We start from the raw sequence: 20,211 nt of genomic DNA, 5'->3' as shown, positions 1-20,211 counted from the left end.
AAAATCTCAACACTTACAAAAATTAACCATCTTCCATTGGTAATTGATCCTAAAAAGTATAGAAAACTTCTGAGCTGAACAGAAGAGAGGAAAGCAAATGAGCCAGAAGTCTGGATGACAGAGGAGAAGGGAAAAGACAGCATCTCTTTGAATGATGCAACCCTGTGAAGTGTGATAGAGGAGTAAGTGTCCTCTTGGCAAAAAGGAGTAAAAGTATCAACTGCAAGGATACCAATAACTGTAGCTTTGGTAATTTGGCTAGTTAGTTTAAAGATAGTTTAAAAAGCTGACTGAATGTCCTAAAATCAAAGTTTTTTCTACATTTTTTAGTATTGCTTTAATAAAAGATTAATTCAATTTAAAGCTTTTTACTTTTTTGTCCGCATTTTGCATAAAATGACTTTATGCAAAATATAACAACAAAGTTTGTGTTTTTAGAAAGCAATAATAAAATATATAATTTCAAAATATATTAATATAATTTTGGCATAGGTTACGCAAGTGATGAAGTAACTGACAATCAGAATGTTTTACAGACTTGTATTTCCCTTTATTGAAAATTCAAGTTGTATTTATAGCCTTTTAAGCCTCGAATTTTAAATAATCACCACATAAACAGACACCAACATTCTTTAAAAAAGTTTATTGGCTTTTAAAACCACTTTAAAAATCTCACCAGTGAGTACTTTCCATTGAAAAAGAAACAACGCGTTCGCAATATTAACAAGCTACTGTACATTAAGCAGAACACCAGACAACAACACAGAGGAGGGTTGATTTTTTTTTTCTTCTTCTACTGGTAGAAACGGACACGATAGTCAAACAGGGTCGGGTCAGTAAAAGGTAAAGAGTCAAGAGTCACTGCTTGATGGAGCTGCTGTAATCATAAAGAGGCGGATTTCCTTCATTTAAAGTCAAATATCAGTGCCATGTTGTTAAAGAAGGTAATTAAGAGAAAACATGTTTCTTCACAAATGCATTTATCAAAATAGGAAAATGTCAAATTGAAAAAAACTCCAGAAAAACATTAACTTAGTAAACAGCACAGTCACACATAATAAAAATAATAATAATCATAATAATAATAATAAAAAAAAAGTAAAGTAACTCATAAAACTAGCACTGCCAGTCTGGTTAACAGAACCTGCCTACATCACAGAAGACAGTGGTTACCAAGAATATACAACAGAAGTCATCACACATGCGTGTATACAATCATTTATCAACATAATGAGCATGTAGGTTTTAAAAGGTTATTCTAGCTTTTTCCCCCCCTCAATGCTTTGTATTCTCATGTATGAGAATGAGTAAGAAACGTGTATCTCACTGAGATTAATGCACATTTTGCTACAAGACAATTAGTCATTTTCTGACAATCCACTTATTTTCCTTACTCATCTTGTCATAAAAATATTTTTCTTTCCTTTTATTCTTTTTCTAAGCGGGCACCCATCATAATTTATTATTTTTGTCCATAAAGGTGTGACAAAGCCATGTGTCGTAAAAATTTAGTGCAATAACGTGAACCTCCAAAGTTTGTTGAAACTTTTTTTTGTTGTTTTTTTTTTTCCTCCAGTGTCTGCTGACAAACTTTGAGCACAATGTCACAGAGAAGTCTGCAACCAGCTAACAGTATCACAACTTTTTTTTTTCTTAATATACCATGCTAATGATCCTGCTCACAGCACACATCACTTCTGCAACTGCAGAGACCTATTTATCTTTGAGTATAAAAACCAAAAATAATAATAAAAATAGTCAAATAAAATCAGCAAGCGAGACCAGACAGCATTACTGTTACAACACATTGAGCCAGAAATGTAACACACAACATACAGTATCTTGCCAACTATAAATCTGTTAAGCTTCTTTTTTCTTTTTGATGGCACATACTTAGCTAAGATAATGGCCATAATATAGTGTCTGGATACACCAAATCTCTATGTATCTATCGTATTTACAGATGGAGCTTAAACATGACTTTTACAACATTGACAATATAGCCAAAAAACTGAAGCAAGCATCCTACTATATCACAGAGCCTACCTGGCTAGTAGTGATGGTTTCAACATGCTTTCAGGTCCATGGTTACCTATAAAACATAGGACAGTGACCATTTCACTATTTTACAAACTGTACAGAAAATTCAACTTAAGCCTTAACTCTTAAATTTCTGATGCTGCCCCACTATCCTGTTGTGTTGTAGATGCTAAACGCGGAGTGTTTCTGTGTGGAATAATCTCTTACGATTCTTGAAACGGATCGTCTTTGGCATGAAAATGAGGCCTGGATCTGCACAAACATTATTTCCGTGAAGCTCATGCAAGAACCTGTTGGTCCTCCTGGTTTGCAAAACCTTCTCCATGCCGTTGAAATTCTCTAGCCTGGGAGTGCAAAAAAACTAAAAACATCTCACAATTGAAAGGACAGCGTGGCAATTTTTGTTTTCACCAATAGGGTTGCCGCCAATACCTTGGATACCAATGGAGTTGGTTCTTCGGTTCAAACCCACCAATTCATCACTTCTTTTCCATAAACAAATCAGTCCACACGTAATTCTTTGCATATCCGTTCATTTCTGTTGCTAGTGAAGGGTTTTTATGAATTATTGAAATGCTCATAGAAATCTCAGCCTATTTCCATTTATTTTATTTCTGATTCCTGTTTGGACCTTAGTAAACATCGCATGTGAAACTTAGTAAACATCGCAACAAACATGACCCCTGATCGAACTAAAATGACTAAAGGTTTGTTTCAAATACACTAACCTTTTCCAGAAACAGTGTATTTTTCTGGGACCATTTTTTAACCCTCATCATTTCCACTGCAGGAACCAGAACTAAATCCAACCGTCAGGGCCGTTTTCTGGGAATTCACCCCAGAAAACGGCCCTGGTAGCAGGGTAGCTCTTTTGGTGAAAATTCATGATGTAGCTTTGTGGCGAGAGATTCCTAAACATTTCAGATATTTTTTTAATTCTCCAAGCATTTTAGTCACTTATTAGTGTGCACATAATTGACATAAACAGCACAGATTTTCATTATACTGTCAAAATGTATGCAACAAACAGCTGGGTTAATGTACCGTAAATGGTTCCAGGAAATTAAGTTCTGGGGAGAAGGAGGCTAAGAAGAGTTAACTTTACTTTCAACCACCTCCTACTGGAACATAGTATTTAATACAGTCACAAAACTGAATCAACAGTCGGACTATAAAGGCGCATTCTGATTGTTTTCTGCCAGAATCAAATTTTCTATAGGACTATTTTTTCTTCTAATTCACCCTAGCCATTTCTGGAATGCATTTCCAATGTGAGAGTCCAAATCAGTGCAGTTCATGCATATTGCGCATGCTGACAGTGAGTGGGAATGTCCTACTGTTGACCAAGATCTTATTCAGAAGCTGAATGTGAAACAGTCGCTCCTGTTGCAAAAATAATTGCAACAGGAACTTTTCTGCTGATTTTCAGTAATTTCTGCAAATGTTGAAACTAAAGCTATATTAAAATCACTTCTAATGTAACATTTTAAATTTCATAGAAACTTAATAATTTAAGCCTGAGAAACATGTTGTAGATGGCCTTGAGCAACGCCTCATTACTTAAATTGAAATGTGTTAATCTTCCAGAAGGTTTGTAGCTGTCTTTATTTTTGCAGTATAGCTTAAAAGGGCTAAAACACTAAAATAGTCCCGTGGCAAGAAGGATCGTTTTGAAATTGCTTTAAAATGGGCCCAGAAAACAACACTGACTCCTGAAAAATGTTCCTGAAGTCAAAAGGAGCTTTTAAATTGTTACATTTCAGCCATTCTGGACGTCATTTAGATAAACAACACGGTTTTGCACCTTACAACACCCATTACACCCCACATACAGCCAGGGTAATATAAAAGGTTCTAGGTAGGAAAGGGTTCAGGGTGGCATACTGAAACGCAGCTTAAGCAATAGTATTTTTCGCTGTTACATAACCAAATACAAACTATAAGGAGATCATGGAAAATCACTTCAACTCTTCAGTTGTCAAATTGGGTATGAAATGCCCTCCTAGCAGGTACAAATTGGTACCAATGGCTGGTACGAAATGCCACCAACAGCTCCATTTCATTCCCAAGAAACATCTAAAAAGACTTATGAAAAATGGAAATGAGCAGCACCCGTCTATCTTGTAACAATGCAAAACAAGAACAGAGAAAGGAACTTAAAACATGAGAGTAACAGCTGCCATGAAAGGATGAAGCTCTGGATATCTTAACATTATACTATATACAGTTCATCTAACAATGGCGTAAGGCCTTAAACTTTGGGAATAAGGCAGCCAAGTTGTTGAATTTTTTCAATAAATACTCCACAAAGTGGCCTGCATCTCCATCTTCTCCCTAATGACCCACAAACTCCCTTTTTTTGAAGATAATAAACAGTACATGAAGTATAGGCATTGAGAGGTTTCACACATGAATCAGTTTTTCACTGATGTTGGTTTATGATAAAAATATAAAGATTATGTCAGAAATTCAGCACCTGGCAGCTTAAGATGCTGCCCTTTTTATATTTTTTTGATATGGCAGGCAAACGTACTACAACTTTTATGTGCATATACCACGATAACCAATATTGTCTCCATTTGGTTGAACTTGAACTGCACACGTTAAAATGAGAATATGTTTTTCTTTATCGGTGAAGTCTCGTGTGCCAGATTTGCAAAGCATTTCCTATTCCTTTGTTGTTCGTAAAGTATAAATATTGAATTTATAAAGATTACCCTTTAAAACGCACATATCTGCTCTTTGTTAGTTGGTGCATGCTGCCACAGAGTGTTCGCACCCTTCTCTTGAAATGCTAACATTTTAGACTCAGATGAGGGAGAAAAGTGAGCAAAATACTGAAATATTGTTGACAAATGATGAGTGAGGGAAGAAAGGTGGCGGGAGATTGCTCTGGTAAACATGGCACTTTGAACAGAACAAATGGCCAAAGTCCAGACAAACTCCGACAAACTATGGGTTAAAAACAGATATATTACATGTGCACCAAACTGAACAAACAGAGAACATAAATCATACAGAGTAGAAGAGAACGTTAACCCAGCATCTCCACGGTAGTAGGCTGGTCTTTGCTCTCTAGCCACTCAAAACCAGAATTCACAGTATCACTGCATATCTGCTGGAAAAGTGGGTCGTTCTTTAGTTCTTCCAGTGTCGAGTCTTCGTACTGCTCCTGCTGCTGATTGGGGTCAAACAGCAAGTTGGCGTCCAACGTGTTAAGGTCAGTGATGCTACTGGACAGATCTGAGGTCAGTCTGATGTCATTGGAGAAGTCGGACGCCACTGCGTTGAGCTCCGAGGCGACCTGACCCACCAGTTGGGAGCTGGGATTGAGTCCGTCCTCGCCCAGCAAGTCCTTGACAGTGTTGTTGAAATCGAGCTGCTGCTGTTCATCCTCCGCCTCCTGCTGCTGCTGCTGTGTGCTCTGGAGGAGAAGCTGCGGTTGTGTCTGCGCTGGATCTTCTCGGAGCTGCTGCTGCTGGTGGTGCTGGTCTTGCTCACTGGGACCTGCTTGTGCTTGAGTGTCCCCAGCTGTGAGGTAGCCATGCTGCTGGAGCTCGAAGGCAGCAGGGCTGGAGCTGACAGGCAGCTGATTCTGGGACGCGGTTCCTCCCGAGAAGCTCGGAGCCGTCTCTAGAATCTGGGTGAGGTTCATGCGGGCCGTGTAATTAGAGGGGAGGTTGTTGATGCCCAGACCACGGACGGAGTCGTCTCCGTCTGCTTCCATCTTACTGAGGAGGACGCTGGTGATCTTGGCGGTGTTACTCTGACCCTGCACAGGCAGCATCTCGCTCTGCATCATGATGTTCAGAGGTACAGACTGGCTGCGCTGCACCATGCTGTGCACAGAACTGACAGTCTGGCTGTTGGACAGGATGCTGAGCACCTCCGAGGTTATGGGGGAGTTAAAGGGCGAGACCACGGCTTGAGTCGTTGTTGTGGTGCTCGTGGTGGTGGCTGGAGGGTTGGTATTACCGCTGAAGTTCCTCTGCCGCACGGCGGGACTAACACTGCGGCAGCGGAAAGTGTTGGACGCAGTTGAGGCGGAAGCCTTGTTATCTAGCGGTGCAGGTACGGCAAAACTCTCCTGCTTGGTGGGAGTCGTTACACCACTTGCCTGCTGCTGCTGCACTGGAGAAATTGGAGTAATGCGTCCAAAGTGAGCGCCGTCCTGGCTCGCCTGAGACTGGAACGACTGGCCAGGAATTGCAAATGCGTGAGGTTTGCGAAACTGATCGTCCACCAGGTCTTGGTAGCTTGGCAGAATCCCGATGCTGTGGTTAGACAGAGGTCCGGCAGAGTTACTGTTGTAACGGTTGTTGATCCACTCCAGCTTGGCCTTGTCAGGGTGCGTTGCCATGGGCCTTTGCATGGGTTTGACAGGGCTGCTGGAGACGATACTCGCATCATGATATCCCGTGATGCTCGAATTTATGGGAGTGAAAGCAAAAGGGTTCCTGCACTCCACGGGGCTCGGCGGCACGCTGCTGCTGCAGTTGGACAGCGGCGTGCTAATTGGGGTGTGCCGGCCCATTGCTCCATCTATGGGGGTGACGGGAGCCATTCGGGAGCAGGGGCTCTCTCGGGTCAGGCTGTGCGCGAGCGTCATCTCAGAAGTGGGAGTTGGCGTCGGGGTGGGTGTCGGAGTCGGGGTGGGGGTCTGAACCGGGGTGGTGCTGCTGTGAGTCGAGTGGTAGAAGGTCGAACTGGTTTGATGGGCGGCAAGGATAGAGCCCTGACCACCGGCCGACTGACCCTGCAACCCGGACACATCAACACAGTTCCCAAAGAGGCCCTTCAGTTTCATCTGCTCCTCCATCTGGACCAGCTCTTCCACAATGCTATCCTGCGTCATGTCGTCATCGTTGAACGAGAAGTAGTCCATGTTCGGCTGAGAACTGGCAAAGTCGACCATCTGCGTGAGGGTGAGCTGGCCCGAGGCATCGGACGGTTGAGCCATCATGGAGAGCTGGTCAGTGGGAGCCTGTTTGTGTTCTGCTGGTATCTGCTGAGGCTCCCAGATTGTGCTCTTTAAATCGCTCACAGAGGCTTCGTGTGGTCCTGAGTTGGCCGTAACGGCATGAGGGTCGCCGGCGATCTGCTGCAGTAGCGTGTGGTCGGACGCGTTGCTTCCTGCTGGTCCAGCAGAGGGATCCACAGCGATGGAATGGTCCTCGTGTTTTGAATCTTGCTGTTTCACGGCAGTCTGCGTCCCCTCGGTGTGCGTGAGAGGTGCGTCTGTAAGTGCAAGGATCTGTGTGGGCCCCAACGCCGTGTGTTTGGCAATCCCTTTGCAGGGGGCACTCTCTGGTCTCGCAGGGGTTCCTGGTCTGGGAATTCTCTTCATTGCAGTGTTCAACCCAGGTTTGGGATTGTCAATGACAGCAACCGGTTGCTGGGAGATAAACACCCTCTTGACAGGAATAACGTGGGATTCCCCCGCTGCACGCTTCCTGGGGCTCTTGGCATCTAGGCAGGCATCCTTAGATGTGAGAGTAACAGCGGACGAGCCGTTGGACGACGTGTTGCCATTGAAGTTCTGATTATCAACAGTCAAGTACAAAGTACTGTCATGGCAGTTACTGTTATTGCTGTCCTGAGTCCCAGATGCAGAGCTGGGAGGGGAGGCGGAGTCACTCTTTGTCCGCAACCCTTTCTCTGGTCCTGGGGAACATTTAACCAAAAAGCTTGGCTCACTTGCAGCTCTGAATTTGACCATTTTCTCCTCTTTGGCTCCTCCTACATGTTTCTCTGTCCCAGACAAGGAATTATTGTCACTTCCAGCGTCCGACAACCCTTTGGCGTCCGCAGAGAGGGTTGGGGTCAATGTTGCAGCAGGTTTGACTGCAGGAGACTGGGGAGCTGCCGAATTCCCGCTCTGGGACAGCTGGGAATCGTCCAAAGCAGCTGCGACGCTCACACCGGCAGAGGCTGGTCGCACACTGCTGTTACTGCTGCTGCTGGGGGCCAGAGCAATAGCCGTCATCTTCACCACGTTGACAGAGCTGACGTGGGGAGAGGGCATCACGGTCTTTATGGGGCTGTTGGTGATGAGCAGCGTGGGTGGGGAGCGCAGGGTTATGGCACTCGTGGCAGAGGGTTTGGGAAGGATTTGGGCATACCGCGTGCCATGTCGTGCCAGTCTGTCTCCCACGGGACTTGCTGGGACATTCTGGGGTGTCTTGGGAGACTGTTTGAGAGACTGAGTGACAACCTGGAAGTTTACAGGCAACACTTTTCCTTCCGCTGTCCCCACAGGGCTCGGTGAGGTCATCAACTGCCTGTTTCTCTGTACCTGAGGAACAAAACACCATTTATTGGTACACTTATACACATAAACCACATCTCTGGAGTAGGGCTGTAACGATTCATCAAATGATTTGAGTGCTTTGATTCATAAAACTCCTTTAGGCTTCATTAAATGATGTTTTACTATGTAGTGCACAGTATTCCTGCACGATGATTATCGGTGTTGCACAACGCTTTCATTTCTGACAAGCTTGTCACTATAGAGTGCACTGCAAAAACACCAAGTCTTCCCAAGTATTTTGGGTCTAGTTTCTAGTGCAAATATCTTAGAACACTTAAAATGAGACAAACTAACTAAAAAGTAACTTTTCAGCAAGATTTAGCCAGCTGTTTTTGAGGAAATAATCTCTTAAATTGATGAAAAAGTACTAGTTCCATTGGCAGGTTATTTCACTTATATAATGGAAAACATTTCTTGTTAATGAGATAATCTGCCAATGGAACTAGCACTTTTTCATCAATATATAGGAATTATTTACTTAAAACAAGCCTCTATGTCTTGATAAAAAGTTACTTTTGAGTTGATTTTGTCTCATTTCATGTGTACTAAGATATTTGCACTAGAAACCAGACTCAAAATACTTGGTAAGATTTGGTGTTTTTGCAGTGTGATGACTAAAATAATCGCAGTCCTACTCTGGAGATAAGAAAATGGAGAAAAAGTCAGGACATGTACCGGGACTGGGCTGGGGACGGCTGCTACTACGATTCCTATGGTTGGCTGAGGGGACAGCAGAGCAGGACTGCCACAGGGGATGGTGGGTCCGGGCGTACTGGCCTCTGTCCGCTTCACCTGCGTCTCACTGGGCAGTGGTGAGTGAAGCTTCTGCTCTTGCTGCTTCTTCTGGATTTTGCGCTGCAGTTGCTGCTTTGCGTCAACAGAGGGCGATGCCAGGGTCTTCACTTGGGGCTGGAAAGAGTTTGCCTCAGCAGTGGGAACAAATGCAGAGGCTGGAGTTGGGGTCTTCATTCCTGTCAAGGCAAGAACAGTTCAAGAAGAATCTATAGAGATCAGACACATTACGCATGCCAAAATTACATTTTCAGAAATTTGCTGAATGTCTTCCACACTTCTGTCTCTGTTCATTTCCTGTCTGATCTGCTTCAAGTAAATAAAACCTGACTTTAATCTCAAAATTCTGACTTTTTTCACAAAATTTTTAATTTAAACTCTAAAAATTCTACTTCTGTGTCAATCAGTAAATCTCAAAATTCAAAACAAAATAACCAAATTTCTTAGGTATATTTCAATTATGTTGATGATATGTGGAAATAGCCACATATTATACATATACTGAAGATAAATAGATTAACTACTGTAAAAAAGTTTACTGTTGATGTTTGGAAGAGTTATAAATTTGGTGCCAAAGTAAAAAACAAGTCAGATTTTGGATATGTGATACTGTTGTTAAAGTAACACTTGATTATTACAGTAAAAATTTATATTTGCCTGACTCTTTCAATAATAATATTATCTGCTTTATTTGTGTTTTTGTTGCAGATAATAATGGAGTAGGATGTATTCATAGCAAAAAGAAAACATCTGTTTATCTGTAAATTGCTTTAAAAATATTGTGCATACAGCAGCAAACATACGAAGTTATTAAAAGAACGTAAACCAGTCAGTCCGCTTTTTTTCTAGCATCGGCAGAGTGAGCGTCCAACACACACAAACAGATCCGATCCCTGCAGCGGGTATTCTACCTGTGGGTGTTCCAGTCATAACAGTGAGAGCAGCCATGGACTTTGTACCAATGTAGTGACTGTTGAGCAGGAAGCGAGCCAGGTCCTCCACGCTGTCAAACTGACGGCTCAGCACCTTCTGAGCCCACTCACACACCAGCCCACAGGCCGCGGACCTCATCTCATCCTCGGCGCTGGGAGACTGACCTGTTGACTCCATCAGCTCACACTGTCCAAACAGCAGCAGAGCCGGTTTAGGAATACTGAAATGGTTTAATAAGGTTTGAGTGAAGCGAGATTTGCTGCAACTCACCCCGTCACCAGATTTCTGCAGATCCAGGTTGGGTAGGGATGGCATGTGAACAAAAGCTTTCTTTCTTAACCCACTGTAGCAGTATGTGCGAAGGAGTTAAGGCTTCAGAACAAGAGTCGAATCCAAACCGAGGATGATTCTCTGATTATCTTGGCATCACGAACCAAAGTTCCCAGGTTGTCACAAACTTGAAACCACTTTGAAATGTAGGGGCATGCACAGGGAGTACATGCAAACTCCATGCAGAAAGACCCTGGGCCGGGAATCGAACCCAGGACCTTCAGTTGGTCATTTCTGCAGTTGGTGGCAACAGTCCTACCAACTGTGCCACTGTGCAGCCTTATATATATATATATATATATATATATATATATATATATATATATATATATATATACACAGTACAGACCAAAAGTTTGGACACACCTTCTCATTGAATTCAATGAGAAGGTGTGTCCAAACTTTTGGTCTGTACTGTATATATATATATATATATATATATATATATATATATATATATATATATATATATATATATATATATATATAATATATATATATTATGTAGAACAAATAAATAAAAATAAATATTTTATTTGTTTTGATAAATAAATAACATATTTTATTTGATCAAATAAAATAGGACATTTTATTGGTAATATTGGTATTTTATCAATATTGAAGAATTATTGACTTAAAACAAGATCCTACAACTTGCTGAAAAGTTGCTAGTTTGTCTTTTTTCAAGTGTAATAAGATATTTGCAACACAAAGTAAATCAAAAATACTAGGCAAGATTTTGTGTTTTTGCAGAGTACTGATCACTGTAAGAAATCTGGAAAGAAGAATTCTGCTAATTATAGCAATTAACTTTACAAAATCTGGAACTGGGCATCTGCAATAAATAAACATTCATTCAGTGTTTGAACACATTGACTTCATTGTAAGGATATTTGGATTTTCCCCTCATGCCCAGACGACGGGCCTTCATGTTGGGAAAGACATTCTTCATGATCTTCCCAAAGTCTGCTGCACTCAGTGGATTGTAGCCAAGATTGTCACAATAGCTCCTGAACAAAACCAGATTGTTTTTACATCACTTCTCATTAAAACTAAATACATTTTCTGCGTATCTCTCGCTTCACCCACTTGTATTCGTCGTACACCTCTTGCTTGGGGAGGGACGTCTCCGGGTGCTCTTCTAGGTGATTGCGTATCCAGTTGAATGCATACATCTGTTGAGTACGGCTCGACGACATGGAACTCTGATCACTGAAAAGGGGCCAAAACAAAAGAGAAATCTGGTGAGTGCGCCGAGTCCTGGACTGCTCCGCATCATTTTTCTTGCAAATACAGAAACTGTAATACCATAATCCAGCAGTAGAGGACCCCCTCTCATTCCCAGTCCAAATGGGCAGAATTTGGGGGTCGGGGTGATGAATAGATATGGGGAAACAAATGACACACAAACAGCTAGGTATAGAGCAGGAATCTATAGATATTTCAGTGTTTTGGTTCATACTGATAATCAAAAATGATGCAGCAAAAAAGGTAAAAAATAAATAAATAAATGTGGCGAATAGGAAATAAAGCTGCCATTAAACTTGTTCAGCTGGATTTTAGCCAGTGAACAGGGATTTTAATAGCTGGCAGAAGTGACACACAGTTCAAGAATGTAAAAGAAATTAATAAAAAGGTTTTCCTGTGAGGAAGAAGCAAAGCGTTAAACTTTAGTTTGTTGTGTTTCCTACCTTTTATCATTGCCACTGCTGGGACCAGAAGGCAACTTAAGGTAGAGGTAGAGCTTTTCGATGTCTGTAAACTTCTCAACATCTTGCTGTAAAAAAACAACACAAAGGAGAGATTGTTTAAATAAACATGGCATAAAAAATCATTTATTACCATTTAATTTGCTTACAAATTCTTACAGAACCTGGAGAAGTGTGGAGCATTTAAAATTAAGAGTATTTGTATTTCCAGATTTTTATCGTCTACATTTTGTCCTTCCATTCGTCCTTCATTCTCTGTGTCCTTCCTCCCTTCCTCAGATACTTCCTTTCCCTTTTATCCACCTTTCATTCTGTCCTTCAACATGTCCAATCTTCCTTCCTCTATCCTTATTTTTAATTATCTCCTCTTTCCTTCATTCCTTTTTCCTTTCCTTCTTTCTTTTCCTGTGCCCTTCTTTCCTTTTTTGCTGATGTTCTTCCTTCCTCGTGCCCTTCCCAACTCAGTTATCTCTTTCCCTCCTTCCTTTCTTGTTTTTCCTTATGTCCTTTAATAGTTTCTTCTTTTTCCTGTGTCCTGCTTTCCTGTATTATGTTCCTTTCTTTCTTCCTTCTTTCATTGCTTCCTTCCTTATGTTCTTCATCGTGTCCTTTCTTTCTTTCTTTCTTTCTTTCTTTCTTGTGTCCTTCTTAACTTAATTATCTCTTCCCTCCTTTCCTTCCTTTCTTCCATTTTTCTTTTTCTTCCTTATGTCCCTCAATTATTCCTCTTTTGTTCCTTCTTTCCTTCCCTATGCTCTTCATTGTGTCCTTCCTTCATTTCTCTTTTTATTGTGTCCTTCCTAGTTCAATTATCTCTTTCCTTCCTCCATTCTGTGTTTCATTTTTCTTCCTTATATCACTAAATCTTTCCTTCCTTATGTCATCCATTGTGTTCTTCCTTCCTTCCTTTCTTAATTGTGACCTTCCTAACTCAAATTTCTCTTTGATTCCTTCCCTCCCTCCTTCCGTCCTTCAATCTATCCTTCTTTCTTTTCTTGTGTCCTTTCTTTCTCTCTGATTGTATATTAGAAGCATAGCGAACTGGAAAAGTCAGTTTTTCCGTAAACATTGGTGTATTTCCCTCTGTTCAGAACGTTCAATTTAGTGCGTTATGTTTATATAGATGCAAATCAAAATAAATGTCATCTAAAATAAAACAGGCTCAATTATTACATCTCATCAGTTTCAAACAATCTAATTATAAACACAGATTCAAATCTGGTTTGATCTAAAGTACATTACAGCGCAGTCAAATTAAATAACCAAACTAACTGGTAAAAAGTGATCTATTTAAGTAAATGCCAAGGCGATTCTAAGGCAAATTTACTGTGAATATAGCAGCTAGCTGCTTTAGTGTTTAAATATCAGCTATACAAAAATACTCAAGATTGCAGAACCATCTGAGTGCTCCGACTGGCCTTCTGCTGAATTTCTAAGAATGGATTAATATCGCCTCTCACTCGTCTGTTTGCCTTTTTGTTGCCATGAGAACCCAAATGAACGAGCCGTCAGCCAATCAGACGCCACTGAAAACGGCGTTTACTACGAGTCGCACATCCTGTTTGGAAACGACAGCGGGCCTCGATTACAAACTACCAAAACAAAAGGCTTCAGTGGCAGTTTTAAAAGTTCAAGTTTGTGGGAGAAACTTAAACTTTTATTTTTAATTCAACCAGTAAAAAACATTGAAATATTTCTGAATGTATGAAGCAATATTCCTGGAAATATCTCTTAAAATTATCTTAAAGGGAACAAAGAAATATTTACTGGATTATATTTGAAAAGATCCACACTGTTAATGTTTTACTTCTGACAAAGTATTTTCAGTATACAAAGAATAAAGAATGGACAGATAGAAGTAAAAGAGGATACAACAATATAAAGAAGGAAGGAAAAACAGAAAGAAGACAAGTAGGACACAAAGGTTAAGGAAGTAAAATAAGGAAATGAAAAACAGGAAAAAGGAAGGACGTAAGGGAGAGAGGAAACAAAGGAAGGACACAAAGATGGAAGGAGGGAAGGAAGCATACAAGAAATAAAGAACACAAAGAAGGGAAGAACATAAATAAGGAAAGAGGGAAAACAAAAGGAAAGAAAGTAAGGACACAAAGATTAGGATAAAGTCTGAAATTCAAACTTGTTTTTTAAAACCTGGTTTTCTTTTCCCCATTTTCTCTCCAGACAAGAAAAATAAATCAGATTAAATAATTTTCCAGATTGTGTCAGAACCGTGTTTCTTCCACTTCTGAAAAAAACATGAATGCATTCATATATTAGAGATGTTTTATTTATTTTAGGCCGGGAAACAAAAGACAGAATCCGCCTCTTCCACGTCTCGTTTTATAATCGCGTCATTCGGATCTCGTTTGATGTTTTCGCATCAGAGGAGCCAAGCGGTGGATCAGGTTTTAGGAGCAACAGAACGGAGGGCTGCCAAACTCTACGCATATCGGTCGAAATTAAAATACTTTCTATTTTATTTGTGTGACAAAAAATAGACAAAGCGTGATCGCATCGCTTTGATGTCACCGTTGCCGCTCTGCAGAGAAAAACATCTGTGATCCACTTCAGCTGCAACAAATCCAAACCTAAATGTTCACAAATAGAGCCAGCAGAGGAGAAACGTGTTGCTTTTTCTGATTAGAAAATCTAAAAATAAATAAATATGCAGGAACAGAAAGCATCAAATACTTTCAAATAAAAATATCTTGTATACAATGTATAAAATATATTTGAAGATTTATACATCTAAAAAGGGTATATATTTGTAAAATACTGCAAAACCAATTTAATAAGTTAATACAAAACATTAATACATAAACTCTATTTATTTATTCAAATAAATCTGATTAAATAATGAAGTAAAGTTTAAATTTTATTAAATGTTCCATAAGATTTAAAATAAAATGTAATTTTTAAAATTTGATTTAAAGAAGTAAAATGTATTTATGTAAATGTATTTTAGGAATGTTAGAACAGAGGGCTGCCAAACTCTGCACACATAGGTTGAAATTAAAACACTTCTGTTATTATTATTATTATTAATTATTAATTTTGTATTTATTCAAATAAATAATTAATTATTTACTGGAATACAAAAATAAAATATTTATTTGAATAAATAAATAAATAAATGTGTTATTTGAATAAAGAAATGAATTTATTCATTTGAATAAATACATTTATTATAAATAAAAAAAAATTGAATTAGATTTTTTAAATAAAATAAAATAAGAATTATAATAATAATGAAAATATAAAAAAATTTCAGTAAGTTGGCTTATTTGAAAAATTACAATAAACATCAACATGTTAGGGTCAGTATAATATAATGTAATATTTGATGTAAAATGATGAAATATTAAAGGGAAAAAAACATATAGTTGGAAATCCAGTAACTTACCAATATGCTGTCCACTTTTGATTGTACAGATTTGCTACAATGAGAAAGAAAACAATATCAGAACAATTTGCATCACAATCACATTAATTTATTACAATAGTTCATGTATCTCTTCTTCTTTGCTCTTTTGTAAACATTTTCTTATTTCTTCTAGCTTTGAATGCAGTGAAGCTGTCCTCGGTGATGTGTAACTATGGCAACAGGTTATTGTTTTTACAAATGAGAGCAGCTAACTAGCATCTCAGATGCCCAAGTGATACCTAAACGAGACTGTCTTGGGTCAGAGGCCTCTTCAGAGTTGTTGCAAGACTGACTGCTACTGGAGATCCCTCCTGCCTACAGCTTCGCCATTTATGGCGACTCTGAAGATGTTTGGATGACATAAACTACGACAACATTTAGATTCCTTTTTTTTTAATTGAATTGAAATCGACTTTGAGGATTTAAACTTTGAATGGAGCTGCTGAAAAACTTTATTAGAGACAAGATCAAAATTAAGAGGAGCAGTGAGAACATCAGGATATTGGAAAAGTTAGAAAAAAAAAAAGAAAAATTGGGTATATATATATATGATATGAGACATATCTCAATATGTCACATTATTTTACTGTGTGTTGTTTTTTCTGTTTGAAAACAAGCAGAGTTATAATATGTTATAAATATTTAAATTTTTGATGTAAATGCCACAACATTGGCCACAATTGTATTTTTCTGTGTGGTTATCATACTGAATGAACCTTAATCCAACAAAACATGATAAAAAAAAACAGTAAAAGCTCAGAAATTACTATAAATAACACTAATATTTGCTATGTGTTGTATTTTAAAAACAACAAATGCACCTTGAATGTGAAAATTTAAGGATTTATAAATTATTATATTCTCCAATCCTCAGAGGAACTGATGACTTTTTTAGGGTGAATATAATTTTTAAAAATCAGCACAATGGATATCAAAAACTGCTTTGCAAATAGGAAGTTATTTTATTGCTTTCATTCATCAAAGGATGATGAATATTTAAAGAAAATGAAAGGCAACATAATATGGGTGGGCAATATGGATTTAGGACTTAATCACGATATTTTGTGGTGCTATTGTGATAACAATAAGGATTATGATAAAAAAGAAAAACAACTTATTACTTGTTTTTATAGGTAACTGAAAGGCTGTGACTGCATGACACAACCTTTATATCGCCACAAATATTGTTCTTGAAAAAATATTTCCATTTACAATCAGCATCTTCACTACACCACTTACTTAAAAGGTGACTTATATCAGTAAGCTGCACAGAATAACTGCATTTAATCATACTTTAATTGTACTGATATTCATGGATGCTTTCGGGAAACAAACAGTTTAGAAAATAACAAAAATAACATTTCTGATCATAACAAAAAACAAAAACCAAACAGTTTTGGTTTGTTTCCTATTTAACATCAATAAGTGAAATTTATCTTGACAATAAACTTAAATTCTTATAAGAAATTTCTCACAATAAATGATAAACAATATGATAAACAACACAATATTGTATTGTTTATCTAAGAATAGCAGCAACAACAAATCTTTTTTCATACCAGGAACCCAGTTAAATGATAAACGATTTATCATGTAGTTTATAAATTTATCATATAGAGATGAATTTCTTATTACGATAATTTTGATTTACTGTTGCCAATATATCCCAGTTGATGTTTAAACCCCCCAACATTGTCTGTTTTGTTAGTTTTACTATTTTTTCCACTGTTTGTTCACTAAAAGCATCAATAAATATAAATAAACCTGAAAATATAATTAAACGCAGTTCCGATTTGCAATTTAGTAATAATAAATCACATTTTTGATGTGACTGGTGTTCTATGGAAGCATATTGCAAATGGAAATGTTTTTCAAGAGCAGGTTTTGGGGTTTTGGAGGCTATAATTTTTGTAACACAAAGTTGCAGCCATACAGTTACTTAAAACAGTAACAATAAATACTTCCTATATATGGTCACTTTTATTGTTGTCACAATTAGGGGAGCGTTGATAAATCCACCAACCAATAAATCGGTCCCAGTTCTCTTAATTTTAGGAGTATGGTGATAGGCTGATAATATCCACCAATCAGCTAGATGATAAATTGTCCCAAAAGTTATTTCGATAAACGATAATATTGTTGTTTTGAGACCATTTTCAAGTAATATAATGGTAATGTCATAAATAATGCAAAAACACATTCTCAGAGATCAATAGACTTTAAATTGAAATGAACATTTAACACTTAACTGGAAGACATTTTAAATATCCAAAATAAATAAAAAAAAAAAACCCCAACAGAAACAGCTTATAAAATCTCTCTAAATAAAATTGTCCTTCAATTAGTTGAGACCAGCCTATCAGACTGAAGATTTTTTTTCAATAAATCATGCAAAAGGAAATTATTGAACTCATGCGATTAATTGATTTATTGCTTATTGCGGCAAGCGGTGCACCCCTAATCATCACGATAAACTTTAAATCCATACCGCCCGTCCCTACCTTAAACTATCACATTGTTTATTACCTACTTACTGAATTAAATGTATATATAAACATATATAGGGTTTGTTTTTAAAATCATCCTATTTGGGTATTCAGATGTTGCACAGCAGAAATCAGGCTAAACATGTTTAAAGCTGATAATTACATGTATAATGTGCAGGCATGTGTGCAGCGTGGAGAAAATCAGAGTGAGTCCGAGTCTGTGCAGCATTCTGCTGTGACACCTGTCATCATCCTGAGCATCAGCACCACCGGTGGGGTTGGTGTCATCTATTATAACATGGCCTCCTATGGCTCCATGCTAATGATCAGAGCTGCTACCTGCCCGTCTCTACCGTCTCATTACCGCATCACCCCGAACCCGGACACCGTCTCCGGATCCCTGCATGCGTGTTCCGGTGAAGAAACCGAGGCTAGCTCGGGGAAACGCGTGTTATTCTCGGCCGCTTTGTGCAGATCACTGCCTCCCTACCTCTGCCATGGTCAGAGACGATGGTTGTGAGGCTAGCTTTTGATGGATCAGCACCATCCTTACCAAATTGAATTCTTTATTTTGAACTGCAACGCGTTGGCCTCGGGCCCTTGGAGTCCTGGCACCAGCGCTGGAAGAGAGCCTAATCCCGAGGCAGGCTTCTGACCAGGTTGTTGTTGATCATCAGCCATCGCGACGGCGGGGTGGTGGGGGAGCTTTAACAAGTAGGCCTCATCCCCCGGCTGTGCACTGCACCCGGACCCACCGCTGCCGGAGCGGCTCAGTCAGCTAGGACAGCCCCGCCGGACCCAGCGCAGAGCATGGCTACAAAAACACTGTGATAGGACCCCTCACGAAACCAAAAAGAAGAAAAAAAAAAAAAAACAAGGAAAAAACACCAGCCGGGCATACAAAAGGCATTTCGCAGAGGTGTCTCCGCTGCTGCAAAATAGCACGCCTGCAGCAGCCAGCAAGCAGCTACAGACGGGGCTGGCTGCGTCAAGCTGCACGCAAAAAACCCGCACGCAAGAGCGGACATACTTCCTGAAAGTAGAGCAGGACTCTAACAATCAACTTCACGCACACTTAAGGTGAGTTCAAGAAATATGTTTACGTCTAGTTATATGATATTTTATTGTTTTTCCCCAAACTAGACACCAGAGCGTACCCAAAAGATTTTACTCAAGTAAGAGTAGCATCATGTCAATATTTATATTTTTTTAATTCAAGTAAAAGTAACAAATTACACATGTAGAGTAAAAAAAAAAGGTAATTAGAGTACTGAGTAATATCTAAAATTTACATAATCAAACGAACCAAAATATAAAGTTATGTGGAAATATTGGTAAGACCAAAAAGCTATTAATTTATATTAATAACACAATTATAAAACAACAAAATCAGGCAAAAGAAAGAAAATGCTTGTGTTTCTTTCGAGGTAACCATTGGGAGTTGAAGAAGACAGTTATTTCAAACATATTAGCCATTATCAGTTTGATAGAGTAGATTTATTTGGATTCTTTCCCTTTGTTTTTGAAGTGAAGAGTTTTTTTTGTAATATGATGAACATATATGTAGCTTTTCATAAACACATTAAGCGATTTTTGCCCCTGTAACTTTGAATACACCCTGGATCATTATCATAATCTTGTGTTTTATTTTAGCAGGTTTCAGCCAGGAAGTTGCAGCGCTGTCGTGCCTAACTTGACGTCCTGCAGTTCCGCTGTCAGCCAGACGTGGCGCTGCTGCAGGAAGCTGCTTGATCAGATAGTGACAATGACGGGTAAACAGTCGGGATGATATCATTACGCCATAAACACGGGCAGCTATAGCCATTTATGTTGATCCCGGTATCTGCCTATGCCTCTGACTAAGATTATTCACTAGTAAAACTGATCAGACTGAAATTAAAAACGGAAGCTGCTTTTGCAGGTATATATTCTGAAACTGTCTTTGCTCATCAAACTGATTAATCTGTTTTTTCATCCGATTGAAATCTGCGTCTCAGTTCTTGAAGAAAAAGAGTAATCCGAAAGATTTTTCTGATTTTAGACAATCTGCCCGAGATCTAAACATAATGCTCATTATTTACATATTAACAGATCTAAAATAGACGTGATTTAGTCGCGTCAGTTAAATTGCAACGACTTTCACCACAAAAATGTTGGAAAATGACACGTGCGCAGTTGTATTGTTGA

The 20,211-nt window shown here is 38.9% G+C and overlaps 1 protein-coding gene across 1 annotated transcript; it reads right to left on the bottom strand.

Annotated features, from left to right (window-relative positions):
- Window positions 1–628: 628 nt before the first annotated feature.
- Window positions 629–18,969, bottom strand: LOC102219083 (DNA-binding protein RFX7). Its single transcript, XM_023347128.1, has 10 exons — window positions 18,578–18,969; window positions 15,518–15,551; window positions 12,097–12,182; window positions 11,714–11,752; window positions 11,495–11,617; window positions 11,299–11,415; window positions 10,346–10,430; window positions 10,054–10,261; window positions 9,026–9,321; window positions 629–8,335 (listed from the first exon to the last, which is right to left on the bottom strand). Exons 1-10 carry the CDS (start codon window positions 18,703–18,705, stop codon window positions 5,075–5,077), a joined length of 4,377 nt encoding a protein of 1,458 aa, XP_023202896.1. The 5' UTR covers window positions 18,706–18,969; the 3' UTR covers window positions 629–5,074.
- Window positions 18,970–20,211: the final 1,242 nt, after the last annotated feature.

Source organism: Xiphophorus maculatus, chromosome 2, assembly GCF_002775205.1.
Source record: "Xiphophorus maculatus strain JP 163 A chromosome 2, X_maculatus-5.0-male, whole genome shotgun sequence".
Taxonomy (NCBI): Eukaryota; Metazoa; Chordata; class Actinopteri; order Cyprinodontiformes; family Poeciliidae; genus Xiphophorus; species Xiphophorus maculatus.
The sequence above is the reverse complement of the archived record's forward strand: the minus strand, read 5'-3'. Positions and strand labels throughout refer to the sequence as shown.